Raw genomic sequence first — 18,606 nt, forward strand, 5'->3', positions numbered from 1 at the left:
AAATGCTAATGGCCTGTAAACAATCGTGAAATAACAGTATAGATAGAAGTGGGACAGATAAGCATGGAGGGGAACGGCTGCCATTAGTGGATTCATTAGCGCCTGTCACACCTGTGCCCAGGAAATGCCTCGCCTGGCTGGGCCCCTGTTCCTGTCATGCTGCGCTGCACTAACGTTAGCCTAGCTGGCTGCCAATCCCAACACTTTCAGCACGCACAAATGAAATGAAATGAGGGCCCCTTTTACTTCTCCCCCTCTTATCAAAATAAGACAGAAAGAAACAAATGTAATATGGAGAACATTTTGACTGTTAAGTTAGTGACATTTGGCAGACAATGACAACAGCTATGACAACTCTTTCACAATGTTATTTTGTCAGTCGTGTTGGGCTGTAATCCTACAGTCAGCAGCCTTTCATTCCAGCGCCGTAGCTACACTACTATTGGCATGCCACTGGAAAACAACCAAGCCTATGGCAACCTGAGACATCATTCACAGGAGTGAGGATGAATGTTGACACACACACTGAAATACACCCAGACCCAAAGGGCCTGCCAAATTTTGTTTCAAGGAGGATGGTTGTCCTGGGAACCATAGCTAAGATTTGACTTAGAACTAATGATTGCCCACTTGCTCCATCATTTTCCATTACTGACAGACAGACATGTTCATTTCCATTCATTTAACAATCCAAGTGACACAATGTAGAGATTTAGAGAGGGAGACAGGCAGACACGCCCTGGTTGTTAAATTCAACAAATCTCTTCATAATTAGATTGATGTTTGTTAATGAGATATGGGATACCAGTGAAATGTGTGATTATGTAATAACTGGAGAGATAGGGATCCACCTGTCAGTCTCCCACTACCATTTTCCTACATGAATTCCATCGTAAATGACGACTACGTCCACCAACATACAGGTACACGTGTGTGATTTCTGAGTGCCTAACCCATGGAATCTATGTTATACTGCTGACACGTGGAATCTTTTAAGCAACAATTGAAGCTATAGTCTACTGTATGTTGATCGGATACACCTGTGGCATCAACAGTATGGTACTGTAGTTGACACTCCTCTCTGATCCCAGTAGGCATGGCAGTAAGTTAAGTGCTTCACTATACAACCCCTGATGCTCCCCGCTGTGAATTAGCATTAAATCAATTTATATAATGTTTTCAGCTCTTCACAAACTTTGTCTCCTACCAAGCTGTATTCTATATTGACAATTATTGTGTTATGAAGTCTCTGTCTGCCATTACCCGATGGATAAAATGCTTCTGCACCAGTGCATTTTGACTCTAGTCAGATATCAGCTTCAAAGACTTTCAATACAACAAATAACAGACAAATCCTGCTGTTTTAATGAGGGCCGGGATGCTAATAAGCCCATTGTTTTTATTCCGCTTTGGCGTGTGTGCAGGGCCCTCTCTCACTGCGTCTCTGGCACAGAGGCACAGCTCCCAGAAGGCAGCGGGCGAGAGCGAGGCGAGGCAGCAGGCGCTGTGGAGGAGCTAGAGGGCCAACAGAAGTCTGTGACACTCTGACAGGCCAGATGAAGGGGAGTCACTTGGAGTCAGTCACTGGGCATGGTGACGACAGCACTGTGGTTCAGTTAATCTCAGCTGTGTTCGCCAAAAGACCCCCCTGACCCAAAAACAACCATAAAACACAGTAAGGTGATAATGAGCAGAACTGAGAGAGACAGTGCCCCCCTCGCCTCGCCCTGCCTCGCCTCACACACAGGACAAACACAGTCCTCTGCACTCTACTGCTAGCGCTAGTCATCCTGTGGTCTCTTGATCAAATCGAACGCTCGTTTCGCTGTCCTTATTAATTAGCTCCCATGGTGAGAATACATTAGTGTCTGGAGTCTTGCTGCGTGCGCATTTAATTCAATCTACACAAACACTTTACGAACCAATCTATAAAAAAGGCATATTAAAATGGATCATGCAGCGCCGTGCATGGGGATCTGCTCTAAGATAACTTATAGGCTAGGGTGGATGGAGGACGCAGGGATTTAATTTCTGGCTTTCACACTGAAAAATAACCCTTTTATGGAAAACAAAGGCTTGTGAGCGCTCCCTGATACATATTGTACTGTGAACAATGCAGATGATTCCCCAGTGGAAATCAGCACCACGTAATTTGCAGCGTGAGCCGGGTGGCGCGAGACGTGATGCGCGACACCTACGGGGAGACCACAGCATGCGTCCTCATGCCCCCACACTCACAGAGCTCTAACAGAATCAAACAACGGGATCATCTTCCATTGTCTAGAAATTACAACCACGTATATAATCAGGTAGACAGACGCGTGTTCAAACACTAATCAGAATCCAACTACAACACCTCTCCTCTAAAACCTGCCATTACTGCCAAGCTCAGAGTGCAAAGAACACGACAGATCATTTAACATACACAAACCCCCGATGCCCAGGTAAACACAGGGAGAAGAGATGGAGGAGAAGGGACCAGAGGAAAACACTATAATTTCACTCAAATTAATATTCTCATTGGCAGCAATCACAAAATCATTGCCATCCTAGTAGGCATACTGCTAGGACGTTAGTGAGAAATGAGAGTCAGAGTGGGGCTGGTATGCTCTACAGTAGCATGCTCTCTCTGTGTGTGGTGATGGTTTCAGAGAGACGGCTAGCGGAGAAGAAGCCAGCGGGATAGAGGGAGGAAGAGACAGAGAAGGAGGAAAAGAGCTGATCTCTAAGAGACTATGTCAATCAGAGCAGCACGGCTGACTGCCTCAGCACAGTGGGAGAGATCGTGTCCAGGACTTAATCTGATCAAAGTCCTGATCAGGATCCAGTGTTGGTGGCTCTATTGCTCTGGGTCCATTCAAAAACACTTCTGATTGGTGAATTTAGTTACTGAGACCGTGTTCAGTAGTGTTGAGCGATTGGTGCTTTTTGAGGTCGGTTCGGTTTCGGGTCGATTATTTAAAAATGATTACCGTTTTCTGATTTTTCGGTTTTGATAAAAAAAATTGACATTAAATGCACTAACCATTATGTGGGTTGAATGCTGTAACAACACAGAATAAAACAATTAATACAAGTCCCATGATGGTAGTGAATGCCCATTACTGCTTATCACTTATTAACCATAATTTATTCACATGACTTTAATTTAATAAAATATTTCAGTTGTTGTATATATTACATTTGTTTTAGGCCTATATGATGGCTTTATTGTTTAATTCCAAGTCATCATCTCATCTCTATAGAGCTGCTGCCTATGCTGTCTGACAAAATCACTATTTTAGTAGTTCTTCAAAGTATATTAGGGATACTGTTATGACTGAACACCAACTATCAATCTTACAACATGTTTTTTCAGGTAGAGATAGCTCATGAAGCAAATGCTCTGTATCCCTCTCGATCGCCCGTTCTTCTGTCTCTTCTCTCCGTCTCAGACCGGACAAGTAGGTGCGCAATGGATTATGGTCGTTGTAGTTAATTACCATGTTTTCTGTGCTAAACTATGTAGAATATTGGCATGTTGGAAACTACAGCTCCCTACTACATTGCACAGTTCGGGCTTGATCTGATTTATCTCTAGAGAAACTGCGCATTGCACTCACAGAAAAAAATGAACGAAATGGAATTCAAATAATTGAACTGACCTTGGTTGAGTAGTTGTTTAAAAAAGGAAAAATAACAGACATTTTGGTTAATTGCTCAGCACTAGTGTTCAGTGACATTCAGCCAGACTGGCTTGGTAGCACTGACATACATTTTAAGTCAAGAAAAACATGTGCATCAAAAATCTGCAAGTGCACTTCCAAGGAGCTCTGTCTCTTTGTGTCCATCAATTTTACATGACACCCACCCTCACTACATTTCTCTGTTGGTTTCAGTCTCAGCTACCCCTTACTCCCTCAGCCTCTCTCTCCATCTCTCTTTCTCCACTCCCCCAATCCCTCCCCACCTCTCTCTCTCTTTCTGTCTGTCCTACCTGACTCGTCGTCAGACTGGTGTTCGTTGTCTGAGTCGGTGAGTGTGAGGGCTGAGTTTTCCCTGCTGAAGAGGCCAGAGCTGCGATGGGACTTGATCCCATGACCCCCCCACAGCTGGACGGCACGCTCCGGCGACATGACCTCCTCCGGGTCAGAGTCTGCGTCAGAGCCGGCGCTGAGGGAGTAGCCCAGCTGAAGCAGGCCCAGCTCCGAGTGGGAGGAGTGGTAGGCAGCCTGGTGCTGGTGCTGGGTCTGGTGCTGGTGCTGGGCCTGTTGGTCACTCAGTCCCAGCTCCGCCAGTGTGAAGCTCCCTGAGAACAGCAACAACCCAGTTACACCCAGAGCAGGAGGGGTGGGTAGATGCTGTATGTGTATGCATATTATTCTGAGAGGTTTCTTGAGGCAGGCTGAAGCAGTTATAAAAAGTGACATTTAGATGTGTTAATGTTTGCTGAAATGTTTGCATTTCTTTAAAAACAGCATCTCAGATAAAGGGCATCATATGCAAGCTCAGTCCCCACACTATGTCATTGTTGTCATCTACAAAGAGCTGTATTAGAAATTCCAGGGGTCACCCTGGAAATGTTTTATGTAGAAGGATTGAGAAGCTCTGTTCTGGTGACTTTTTTAAAAGGACATACTACTCCAAAATGAATGAAAATAAATGTATGCTGGCAACACATAATTTCCACCACCAGAAATTAGCCCTATAACATATTTTCTTACATATTAGACCATGCATATAGCCTATGCATGGTCCATATTATAAGGTATGCTATTAGGCGAATCATTAGCTAGATCCCAAATGCGATCTTTTAACTAATTAGCATCCTATTGATGAATTTTATGTCCCAAAAAATCGTTCATAAACACAGTGAATATAATCTAGTTAGAGTAACTTGGGTTAACACGCCCCCTGCCTGTACTTCTCACAGAAACCACTTCGTCACCATTTTCCCCGCAACACTTCCCCTGGTTGCCACTACTCTTGCTCAACAAAAAATGTAATCCGTCTCATCACTATTTTTTAAGTCCTCTGTAGCTCAGCTGGTAGAGCACGGCGCTTGTAACGCCAAGGTAGTGGGTTCGATCCCCGGGACCACCCATACACAAAAAATGTATGCACGCATGACTGTAAGTCGCTTTGGATAAAAGCGTCTGCTAAATGGCATATTATTATTATATTATAAAAAAGGATTTAGAGCTAGGGTGACGTTTTACCCCAAGTTACCCTACAATTGATCTGTGTTACATTTAGCCCCACTCTCCCCTATGCACTCATGGTGAATTGCGGATTGGAAAGGTGCTTAACCATGCCGCTGCTAATAACTCCGGTTTTAAAAGGGTGCAGTTCGAGCATATTTCGAAGTTGAGAAATAAACAAAGCAGTAATGGAAAGCTTGGATCCCCTTCTTTTTAACAAAGGCCATTAAAACTACTGTTTTCCCCGCAATTGCAAGAATAGTTGTGCATTGACTGCTTCTCAGAATACATGTTTGCCAATTTCTTTGCCGTGACAGCAATGATTTTGCCAATGGCGCAGCGCCACAGTTAAATGACTGCAGCGGAAACACTGCTCAACTATGCAGTTCTGAAGATAAGCAATTAAATTAATGGGGGGAAATGGACCAGAAATGTAATTTTCATTATGACACATTTGGCTGACCGGTGGATGCTCCTGTTCCATGGTCAGAGAAATGTAAAATAGAGAGAAATGAGACATAACAGAGATATAGCAATGGCCCAGGTTATTATGACAACATCGCCAAAATACCCTGTGGCTTGAAGAGGATTAATTGAAAACGAGGGTGAATAAAGAAAGGTCATGGTGTGGAGGAGGAGTGAGTACAAGGAATAAAAAATACAATAATGTTGAAGCTAGAATCCTTAGTTGTTACATCCATTTTTGGACATATAAATTAATGATATATACGCATTGATTCATGAAGAATATAACTTATAAATGCCTCATGAGCTTAGTGCAACTGTCATACCCCATTACAACCCTAAATATAAGCTTGTTATACTCTAATGTTTCGAAACAAAGTAAATGTAAACAAACACTTTATAGCCTCAAAACATCAAATATAAAATAGTTACAAAATAGTTAAGAATATTCTTTTCATGGATGGTCAGTCCTTGCATACATAGATCTCGATTTGAATTTGAGAGTGGTTACATTTCTCCAGGCCCATCCCTCAGCTTTTTAGGAAAGCACAGGTGGGGTGCCCACTTTGCTTTTGTTTCTGTTGATGATTCCATCATTAAAGCGGTAGTATTATATGAAGCTTTGTGGCAAGGGAAATGCTTCAGCAATAACATGGAATATAACTCTGCTCTAAAAAAAGATTTTCGGACACAATCACAAAGGAGCCATCACCAGGTGTGTGTGTTCATGGCAGAAGGGAAAAGATGGAGGTTCTGAGTAATAGATGGAGAAAGCATAGCTGCAGCAGTGCTGCATGTCAATGTGAAAACTGCAACTTCCACCACTCCTACTGCTTGTAGAAGTACAACAGCAGCTAATCAACAAGTACAACAGCATCGAATCAACAACCCCTTAATAAGGCACTTCAACTATGTGTTGAGACAGCAAGTCAGAGGAAGACCTATGAGTAATCCACACAAGTTGTGTAGAGTAGACAATAGTGTAGTGACAAAAACAATTACCTGAAATTAAAAGTACAACAGTGAGTCAATAAAATAACAGAGGCCCAATTAGGTTTCAGCTCCAGAATAAGAAATTGAGCAAAAGGTCATGCTCAACCAATACGTTTTGCTGCACTAATTAAAACAACGCTGCGGATGCAATCTCTTGCAATCAGCTGAAAAGTAGGAATTCAATTAATAACAAGAGCTCATTAGATAACTGCATTGAATTAATAATGAACAACATTAAAAGGAAGGTCTTAGCAAGGACAGCACATGGGTTGTGTACTGTACTGTGCCTTTAAGACATCATGAGCGGATATTAGTAGTATCAAAGGATAACAACGGAAATAGCAATCATAAAGGATAAATTAATCATGATCGACGTGGACCTGTGTATACTGTACAGACAAGCAGAATATGAGATGACTGTGCACAGATCATATTTTCAGATTGAACGCCCTGGGATTTCAAGACAAGACACTGTATAATTGTGAAAGTTAGATATTAGTATGAGGTAAGATGTGTATGATATATTATAACATTTAACACAGGCATGATACAAACATGAACACAAGCTAAATGCAAACATTATTGATAAGCAAACAACAAACTGTTTGAAGATTATCTACATCCACCCACAGAAGGAGTAAGGGGAGTTGGTTTGGTTATTTGGGACTGGACACTGGAGGAATCTTCACTGGTACACAACAGGTACAGTAAGAGAGAGGGGGTACAGTAGGAGGGTCAAACCTGTATATGTCCCCAAGGCAGGTGCAGAGAATACAGGTCCAGTATGGCTGTGGCACATACAGTGGGGAGAACAAGTATTTGATACACTGCCGATTTTGCAGGTTTTCCTACTTACAAAGCATGTAGAGGTCTGTAATTTTTATCATAGGTACAAATCACATTGTATGATTTTTAAGTAATTAATTTGCATTTTATTGCATGACATAAGTATTTGATCACCTACCAACCAGTAAGAATTCCGGCTCTCACAGACCTGTTAGTTTTTCTTTAAGAAGCACTCCTGTTCTCCACTCATTACCTGTATTAACTGCACCTGTTTGAACTCGTTACCTGTATAAAAGACACCTGTCCACACACTCAATCAAACAGACTCCAACCTCTCCACAATGGCCAAGACCAGAGAGCTGTGTAAGGACATCAGGGATAAAATTGTAGACCTGCACAAGGCTGGGATGGGCTACAGGACAATAGGCAAGCAGCTTGGTGAGAAGGCAACAGCTGTTGGAGCAATTATTAGAAAATTCAAGTTCAAGATGACGGTCAATCACCCTCGGTCTGGGGCTCCATGCAAGATCTCACCTCGTGGGGCATCAATGATCATGAGGAAGGTGAGGGATCAGCCCAGAACTACACGGCAGGACCTGGTCAATGACCTGAAGAGAGCTGGGACCACAGTCTCAAAGAAAACCATTAGCAACACACTATGCCGTCATGGATTAAAATCCTGCAGCGCATGCAATGTCCCCCTGCTCAAGCCAGCGCATGTCCAGGCCCGTCTGAAGTTTGCCAATGACCATCTGGATGATCCAGAGGAGGAATGGGAGAAGGTCATGTGGTCTGATGAGACAAAAATATAGCTTTTTGGTCTAAACTCCACTCGCCGTGTTTGGAGGAAGAAGAAGGATGAGTACAACCCCAAGAACACCATCCCAACCATGAAGCGTGGAGGTGGAAACATCATTCTTTGGGGATGCTTTTCTGCAAAGGGGACAGGACGTCTGCACCGTATTGAGGGGAGGATGGATGGGGCCATGTATCGCAAGATATTGGCCAACAACCTCCTTCCCTCAGTAAGAGCATTGAAGATGGGTCGTGGCTGGGTCTTCCAGCATGACAACGACCCGAAACACACAGCCAGGGCAACTAAGGAGTGGCTCCGTAAGAAGCATCTCAAGGTCCTGGAGTGGCCTAGCCAGTCTCCAGACCTGAACCCAATAGAAATTCTTTGGAGGGAGCTGAAAGTCCGTATTGCCCAGCGACAGCCCCGAAACCTGAAGGATCTGGAGAAGGTCTGTATGGAGGAGTGGGCCAAAATCCCTGCTGCAGTGTGTGCAAACCTGGTCAAGACCTACAGGAAACGTACGATCTCTGTAATTGCAAACAAAGGTCTCTGTACCAAATATTAAGTTCTGCTTTTCTGATGTATCAAATACTTATGTCATGCAATCAAATGCAAATTAATTACTTAAAAATCATACAATGTGATTTTCTGGATTTTTGTTTTAGATTCCGTCTCTCACAGTTGAAGTGTACCTATGATAAAAATTACAGACCTCTACATGCTTTGTAAGTAGGAAAACCTGCAAAATCGGCAGTGTATCAAATACTTGTTCTCCCCACTGTACCTGTGTAGTGCATACCTGACAGGAAATAGCTGATGCCGATGGGGGCCAGCTCCACGTAGGCTGAGTGGGTGAGCAAGAAGACAGCACAACTACCATCAGTCAGGATTCTTTGTAATGTGCTGTACTGTACTTTATAAAACTGGTTGTTTGGATCCTGGATGCTGATTGTACGAGCAGTGTTCCAAGCCATGCTGTATTGGCCGTCACAGACACACCTATGCCGGCTAACAGTTCCATCTGAAAATTATCACTTAACCTCCATAAGAATATCATGTTCACGTTGCTGTCCGAATCATCTCTTGTATTTACAGTGGGGAAAAAAAGTATTTAGTCAGCCACCAATTGTGCAAGTTCTCCCACTTAAAAAGATGAGAGAGGCCTGTAATTTTCATCATAGGTACACGTCAACTATGACAGACAAACTGAGAAAAAAAAATCCAGAAAATCACATTGTAGGATTTTTAATGAATTTATTTGCAAATTATGGTGGAAAATAAGTATTTGGTCAATAACAAAAGTTTCTCAATACTTTGTTATATACCCTTTGTTGGCAATGACACAGGTCAAACGTTTTCTGTAAGTCTTCACAAGGTTTTCACACACTGTTGCTGGTATTTTGGCCCATTCCTCCATGCAGATCTCCTCTAGAGCAGTGATGTTTTGGGGCTGTCGCTGGGCAACACAGACTTTCAACTCCCTCCAAAGATTTTCTATGGGGTTGAGATCTGGAGACTGGCTAGGCCACTCCAGGACCTTGAAATGCTTCTTACGAAGCCACTCCTTCGTTGCCCGGGCGGTGTGTTTGGGATCATTGTCATGCTGAAAGACCCAGCCACGTTTCATCTTCAATGCCCTTGCTGATGGAAGGAGGTTTTCACTCAAAATCTCACGATACATGGCCCCATTCATTCTTTCCTTTACACGGATCAGTCGTCCTGGTCCCTTTGCAGAAAACAGCCCCAAAGCATGATGTTTCCACCCCCATGCTTCACAGTAGGTATGGTGTTCTTTGGATGCATCTCAGCATTCTTTGTCCTCCAAACACGACGAGTTGAGTTTTTACCAAAAAGTTCTATTTTGGTTTCATCTGACCATATGACATTCTCCCAATCCTCTTCTGGATCATCCAAATGCACTCTAGCAAACTTCAGACGGGCCTGGACATGTACTGGCTTAAGCAGGGGGACACGTCTTCACTGCAGGATTTGAGTCCCTGGCGGCGTAGTGTGTTACTGATGGTAGGCTTTGTTACTTTGGTCCCAGCTCTCTGCAGGTCATTCACTAGGCCCCCCCGTGTGGTTCTGGGATTTTTGCTCACCGTTCTTGTGATAATTTTGACCCCACGGGGTGAGATCTTGCGTGGAGCCCCAGATCGAGGGAGATTATCAGTGGTCTTGTATGTCTTCCATTTCCTAATAATTGCTCCCACAGTTGATTTCTTAAAACCAAGCTGCTTACCTATTGCAGATTCAGTCTTCCCAGCCTGGTGCAGGTCTACAATTTTTGTTTCTGGTGTCCTTTGACAGCTCTTTGGTCTTGGCCATAGTGGAGTTTGGAGTGTGACTGTTTGAGGTTGTTGACAGGTGTCTTTTATACTGATAACAAGTTCAAACAGGTGCCATTAATACAGGTAACGAGTGGAGGACAGAGGAGCCTCTTAAAGAAGAAGTTACAGGTCTGTGAGAGCCAGAAATCTTGCTTGTTTGTAGGTGACCAAATACTTATTTTCCACCATAATTTGCAAATAAATTCATTAAAAATCCTACAATGTGATTTTCAGGATTTTTTTTTCTAATTTTGTCTGTCATAATTGACGTGTACCTATGATGAAAATTACAGGCCTCTCTCATCTTTTTAAGTGGGAGAACTTGCACAATTGGTGGCTGACTAAATACTTTTTTTCCCCACTGTATCTCAACGCACACATTATTTCCCCTTGCTTCCAGCCTAGCATTTAGTTTGGTACTTTTGTATTTTGATCTCTGTAGTACCATACATAGAGTGAACGGTGCCCAGATGAGACGAGACAACTTTTTCTGAGCCAGTCGAAATCACGCATCAATGTCATTATCATGGATCCAATTAAACGCCAATAGAAAAAAAGATAAAACAAACGAAAATGCAGACAGTGTACTGTCATTCCAGGTAACATTTTTGACGTGGCTGAGTTAGCTGAAGTTGGCTAGCAAGCGACAAGACCATTATCCTGCCTGCATAGCAACTATTTTGTTTAGAACGGACGACCAGTCTTTTTGCATAGCAACTATGCAAAAATAATTAACGACTGGGTCGCATCTGTAGCAACATGAACCAAAATAACTAACAACCCAATTTTTGTCTGGAATGAAATTGTATGAATTGTCATTTTAATGAAAATATGTAATTCATTGTTATTTGAATATTTTGGTAAGAGTTTTCTAAAAGCAATAAGGCACGCGAGGGCAATGGGTTGACTGGCCCTCCACTATCACGTTGGGCCGAACAATGTCATTTACCAGTGACTGTATTCATGATACAGCACTGCCTTGCGTGCCTTACTGCTTAAGTATAATCTTCTAATACAATATACATGTACAGTGCGTTCGGAAAGTATTCCGACGCCTTGATTAAATAGATTTTTTTCCTCATCAATCTACACACAATACCCCATAATGACAAAGCAAAAACAGGTTTTTAGATTTTTTTGGGAAAATTTATAAAAATACAAATAACTGAAATATCACATTTACATAAGAATTCAGACCCTTTACTAAGTACTTTGTTGAAGCACCTTTGGCAGCTATTACAGCCTCGAGTCTTCTTGGGTGTGACGCTACAGTGGGGAAAAAAAGTATTTAGTCAGCCACCAATTGTGCAAGTTATCCCACTTAAAAAGATGAGAGAGGCCTGTAATTTTTATCATAGGTACACGTCAACTATGACAGACAAATTGAGAGAAAAAAAATCCAGAAAATCACATTGTAGGATTTTTTATGAATTTATTTGCAAATTATGGTGGAAAATAAGTATTTGGTCACCTACAAACAAGCAAGATTTCTGGCTCTCACAGACCTGTAATTTCTTCTTTAAGAGGCTCCTCTGTCCTCCACTCGTTACCTGTATTAATGGCACCTGTTTGAACTTGTTATCAGTATAAAAGACACCTGTCCACAACCTCAAACAGTCACACTCCAAACTCCACTATGGCCAAGACCAAAGAGCTGTCAAAGGACACCAGAAACAAAATTGTAGACCTGCACCAGGCTGGGAAGACTGAATCTGCAATAGGTAAGCAGCTTGGTTTGAAGAAATCAACTGTGGGAGCAATTATTAGGAAATGGAAGACATACAAGACCACTGATAATCTCCCTCGATCTGGGGCTCCACGCAAGATCTCACCCCGTGGGGTCAAAATGATCACAAGAACGGTGAGCAAAAATCCCAGAACCACACGGGTGGACCTAGTGAATGACCTGCAGAGAGCTTGGACCAAAGTAACAAAGCCTACCATCAGTAACACACTACGCCGCCAGGGACTCAAATCCTGCAGTGCCAGACGTGTCCCCCTGCTTAAGCCAGTACATGTCCAGGCCCGTCTGAAGTTTGCTAGAGTGCATTTGGATGATCCAGAAGAGGATTGGGAGAATGTCATATGGTCAGATGAAACCAAAATAGAACTTTTTGGTAAAAACTCAACACGTCGTGTTTGGAGGACAAAGAATGCTGAGTTGCATCCAAAGAACACCATACCTACTGTGAAGCATGGGGGTGGAAACATCATGCTTTGGGGCTGTTTTTCTGCAAAGGGACCAGGACGACTGATCCGTGTAAAGGAAAGAATGAATGGGGCCATGTATCGTGAGATTTTGAGTGAAAACCTCCTTCCATCAGCAAGGGCATTGAAGATGAAACGTGGCTGGGTCTTTCAGCATGACAATGATCCCAAACACACCGCCCGGGCAACGAAGGAGTGGCTTCGTAAGAAGCATTTCAAGGTCCTGGAGTGGCCTAGCCAGTCTCCAGATCTCAACCCCATACAAAATCTTTGGAGAGAGTTGAAAGTCCGTGTTGCCCAGTGACAGCCCCAAAACATCACTGCTCTAGAGGAGATCTGAATGGAGGAATGGGCCAAAATACCAGCAACAGTGTGTGAAAACCTTGTGAAGACTTACAGAAAACGTTTGACCTGTGTCATTGCCAACAAAGGGTATATAACAAAGTATTGAGAAACTTTTGTTATTGACCAAATACTTATTTTCCACCATAATTTGCAAATAAATTCATAAAAAATCCTACAATGTGATTTTCTGGATTTTTTTTTCTCATTTTGTCTGTCATAGTTGACGTGTACCTATGATGAAGATTACAGGCCTCTCTCATCTTTTTAAGTGGGAGAACATGCACAATTGGTGGCTGACTAAATACTTTTTTTCCCCACTGTACAAGCTTGGCACACCTGTATTTGGAGAGTTTCTCCCATTCTTCTCTGCAGATCCTCTCAAGCTCTGTCAGGTTGGATGGGGAGCGTCGCTGCACAGCTTTTTTCAGGTCTCTCCAGAAATGTTAGATTGGGTTCAAGTCTGGGCTCTGTCTGGGCCACTCAAGGACATTCAGAGACTTGTCCCGAAGCCACTCCTGCGTCGTCTTCGCTGTGTGCTTAGGGTTGTTGTCCTGTTGGAAGGTAAACCTTCGCCCCAGTCTGAGGTCCAGAGCACTCTGGAGCAGGTTTTCAACAAGGATCTCTCTGTACTTTGCTCCGTTCATCTTTACCTCGATCCTGAATAGTCTCCCCGTCCCTGCCACCGAAAACATCCCCACAACATGATGCTGCTACCACCATGCTTCACCGTAGGGATGGTGCTAGGTTTCCTCCAGACGTGACACTTGGCACTCAGGCCAAAGAGTTCCATCTTGGTTTAATCAGACTAAAGAATCTTGTTTCTCATGGTCTGAGATTCTTTAGGTGCCTATTGGCAAACTCCAAGCTGGCTGTCATGTGCCTTTTACTGAGGAGTGGCTTCCGTCTGGTCACTCTACCATAAAGGCCTGATTTGTGGAGTGCTGCTGAGATGGTTGTCTTTCTGGAAGGTTCTCCCATCTCCACAGAGGAACTCTGGAGCTCTGTCAGAGTGACCATCGGGTTCTTGGTCACCTCCCTGACCAAGGCTCTTCTCCCCCTAATTGCTCAGTTTGGCCGGGCGGCCAGCTCTAGGAAGAGTCTTGGTGGTTCCAAACTTCTTCCATTTAAGAATGATGGAGGCCACTGTGTTCTTGGGTACCTTCAACGCTGTAGAAATGTTTTGGAACCCTTCCTCAGATCTTTGCCTTGACGCAATCCTGTCTCTGAGCTCTACAGACAATTATTTCGACTTCATGGCTTGGTTTTTGCTCTGACATGCACTGTCAACTGTGGGACCTTATATAGACAGGTGTGTGCCTTTCCAAATCATGTTCAATCAATTGAATTTACCACAGGTGGACTACAATCAAGTTGTAGAAACATGTCAAGGATGATCAGTGGAAACAGGATTCACTTGAGCTCAATATTTAGTCTCATAGCAAAGGGTCTGAATCCTTATTTAAATAAGATATTTCTGGTTTTTGTTTTCAATAAATGTTCACAAATAAATAAATAAAACAGTGTTTGCTTTGTTATTATGGGGTATTGTGTGTAGATTGATGAGGAAAATGTTTTATTTAATCCATTTTAGAATAAGGCTGTAACATAACAAAATGTGGAAAAAGTGAAGGGGTCTCAATACTTTCCGAATGCACCGTATATAGAAAAGTATGTGGACACCCCTTCAAATGAATGGATTTGGCTATTTCAGCCACACCCGTTGCTGACAGGTGTATAAAATCGAACACGTAGCCATGCAATCTCCATAGACAAACATTGGCAGTAGAATGGCCTTACTGAAGAGCATAGGATGCCAGCTTTCCAACAAGCCAGTTTGCCAAATTTCTGCCCTGCTAGTGCTGCACCTGTCAACTGTAAGTGCTGTTATTGTAAAGTGGAAAGTCTAGGAGCAACAACGGCTCAGCCGCGAAGTGGTAGGCCACACAAGCTCACAGGACGTGACCACCGAGTACTGAAACGTGTAGCATGTAAAAATTGTCTGTCCTCGGTTGCAATACTCACTACCGAGTTCCAAACTGCCTCTGGAAGCAACGTCAGCACAATAACTGTTCGTCGGGAGCTTCATGAAAGCAGCTGCACTCAAGCCTAAGATCACCATGCGCAGTGCCAAGCGTTGGCTGGAGTGATGTAAAGCTCGCTGCCATTGGACTCTGGAGCAGTGGAAATGCGTTCTCTGAAATTATTAATCATGCTTCACCATCTGGCAGTCCGACAGACAAATCTGGGTTTGCGGATGCCAGGAGAATGCTATCTGCCCCAAATGCATAGTTTGGTGGAGGAGGAATAATGGTATTGGGCTGTTTTTCATGGTTTGGGGTAGGCCCCTTAGTTCCAGTGAAGGGAAATCTTAACGCTACAGCATACAATGACATTCTAGACAATTCTGTGCTTCCAACTTTGTGGCAACAGTTTGGGGAAGGCCCTTTCCTATTTCAGCATGACAATACCCCGGTGCACAAAGCGAGGTCCATACAGAAATGGTTTATCGAGATCAGTGTGGAAGAACTTGACTGGCCTGCGCAGAGACCTGACCTCAACCCCATCGAACACCTTTGGGATTAAATGGAACGCTGACTGCGAGCCAGGCCTAATCGCCCAACATCAGTGCCCGACCTCACTAATGCTTTTGTGGCTGAATGGAAGCAAGTCCCCTTAGCAATGTTCCAACATCTAGTGGAAAGCCTTCCCAGAAGAGTGGAGGCTGTTATAGCAGCAAAGGGGGGACCAACTCCATATTAATGCCCATGATTTTGGAATGAGATGTTCGACGAGCAGATGTCAACATACTTTTGGTCATGTAGTGTATGTGACCCGTTTCAGGAAGCTAGGCTTATGGCCGCCCAACAACCTGCCCGCTTGACCCTATCCCCTCCTCTCTTCTCCAGACCATCTCCGGTGACCTTCTCCCTTACCTCACCTCGCTGATCAACTCATCCTTGAACGCTGGCTATGTCCCTTCCGTCTTCAAGAGAGCGAGAGTTGCACCCCTTCTCAAAAAACCAACACTCGATCCCTCTGATGTCAACAACTACAGACCAGTATCCCTTCTTTCTTTTCTCTCCAAAACTATTGAGCGTGCCGTCTTTAGCCAACTCTCTTGCTATCTCTCTCAGAATGACCTTCTTGATCCAAACCAGTCAGGTTTCAAGACTGGTCATTCAACTGAGACTGCTCTTCTCTGTGTCACAGAGGCTCTCCGCACTGCTAAAGCTAACTCTCTCTCCTCTGCTCTTGTCCTTCTAGACCTGTCTGCTGCCTTTGATACTGTGAACCATCAGATCCTCCTCTCCACCCTCTCCGAGCTGGGCATCTCCGGCGCGGCTCACTCTTGGATTGCGTCCTACCTGACCGGTCGCTCCTACCAAGTGGCGTGGCGAGAAGCTGTCTCCGCACCACGTGCTCTCACCACTGGTGTCCCCCAGGGCTCAGTTCTAGGCCCTCTCCTATTCTCGCTATACACAAAGTCACTTGGCTCTGTCATATCCTCACATGGCCTCTCCTATCATTGCTACGCTGACGACACACAACTAATCTTCTCCTTTCCCCCTTCTGATAACCAGGTGGCGAATCGCATCTCTGCATATCTGGCAGACATATCAGTATGGATGACGGATCACCACCTCAAGCTGAACCCTGGCAAGACGGAGCTGCTCTTCCTCCCGGGGAAGGACTGCCCGTTCCATGATCTCGCCATCACGGTTGACAACTCCGTTGTGTCCTCCTCCCAGAGTGCGAAGAGCCTTGGCGTGACCCTGGACAACACCCTGTCGTTCTCCGCTAACATCAAGGCGGTGACCCGATCCTGTAGGTTCATGCTCTACAACATTCGGAGAGTACGACCCTGCCTTACACAGGAAGCGGCACAGGTCCTAATCCAGGCACTTGTCATCTCCCGTCTGGATTACTGCAACTCGCTGTTGGCTGGGCTCCCTGCCTGTGCCATTAAACCCCTACAACTCATCCAGAATGCAGCAGCCCGTCTGGTGTTCAACCTTCCCAAGTTCTCTCACGTCACCCCGCTCCTCCGCACACTCCACTGGCTTCCAGTTGAAGCTCGCATCTGCTACAAGTCCATGGTGCTTGCCTACGGAGCTGTGAGGGGAACGGCACCTCCGTACCTTCAGGCTCTGATCAGTCCCTACACCCAAACGAGGGCTCTGCGTTCATCCACCTCTGGCCTGCTGGCTCCCCTACCTCTGCGGAAGCATAGTTCCCGCTCAGCCCAGTCAAAACTGTTCGCTGCTCTGGCACCCCAATGGTGGAACAAGCTCCCTCACGACGCCAGGACAGCGGAGTCACTCACCACCTTCCGGAGACATTTGAAACCCCACCTCTTTAAGGAATACCTGGGATAGGATAAAGTAATCCTTCTACCCCCCCCCCCCTTTACTCCAACCCCCCCCCCCCCCCCCCCCAAAAAAAAAAAAAAAAAAAAATACATTGTAAAGTGGTTATCCCACTGGCTATAAGGTGAATGCACCTATTTGTAAGTCGCTCTGGATAAGAGCGTCTGCTAAATGACGTAAATGTAAATGTAAATGTAATGTCGCATGTTACTACTTCACAGGAGAGGCATTTGAACGTAAACATTTTTTTCATTAACATTTATTTTGGGGCAGAAATGCCTTCTGGATCATGTGAACTTTCATGTGCCTTAATAACAAACTTGTATGCCATCTGTAAATATTTTTTAATTTACGAGCCTAGTTGGTTTAGTCACGGAAGAAGACAGGAACCTTCCCACTTCTGTCTATAACATGAGCTGCTCAGTATGTGTAGATAATCCTTGCCACTGCTGCTTTTTTGAAAGATAACATGGAGAACTGCAAAAGTGTTGCTACTGCTCTTAACATTTCTGCCCTGAATTTAACAGGCGCTATCGACAAAGATCAGTATAAAAAAGTTGTGATGGACTACTTTCTGGAGGATGATCTTGCCATGCTGACTCTCTCTGACTGAAAATTAATCGGACATTGTAGAGTCTTTGGATGACAGTGATGGGGAAGAAACGGCAACCAACAGTGTTGTTGTCATGGAAGATGTTGACCGAGTTTTGAAATCATTGGAATGCCCGATGAAAGCAGATTATGATTGCAAATGCGGAGGGAGTCGAAAAGAGAACACAGAAGGCTGTTGTATAAAACACCTGTCTCCGGATTACATCTTCAAACTAAGGGCAACCATGGCATCCATGACAGAGGGAGAAGCGTTCATCCATGTATTAGGGTAAGAGTCTAGCTACATTTTCAGATATTATAAGTTTCTAATTTTGTCAGAAAGTAATTCTCATTGCAAGTTCAAGCATACTGTTAGCTGGCTGGCTCGCTAACTAACGTTTTGTGTATGATCTGTTTAGTAATATTATTTGTATCTCAAAAAGCCATTTGCATTGCTAGTTATAGCCTACTGTTAGATAGCTAGCTACCATTGAACCTAGTTGTTTAGCTTTAGCTACCTGCAGCTTTATGCATGGTGGCAAGCT

General features: G+C 44.1%; 1 protein-coding gene across 1 annotated transcript in view; it reads right to left on the bottom strand.

The window, feature by feature from the left end:
* The window catches only part of LOC311136024 (teneurin-2-like), a gene marked incomplete at both ends in the record, with an annotated part of 210,857 nt that overhangs the window by 176,656 nt on the left and 15,595 nt on the right, over positions 1–18,606 (bottom strand). Inside the window, one exon of the mRNA XM_084170087.1 lies at positions 3,977–4,288. Within this exon, the coding sequence (XP_084026213.1) occupies positions 3,977–4,288 (312 nt within the window). The remainder of the gene's footprint in view (positions 1–3,976; positions 4,289–18,606) is intronic.

The sequence above is a fragment of the Coregonus lavaretus genome (genome assembly GCF_964263955.1).
Source record: "Coregonus lavaretus genome assembly, chromosome: 10".
Classification (NCBI taxonomy): Eukaryota; Metazoa; Chordata; class Actinopteri; order Salmoniformes; family Salmonidae; genus Coregonus; species Coregonus lavaretus.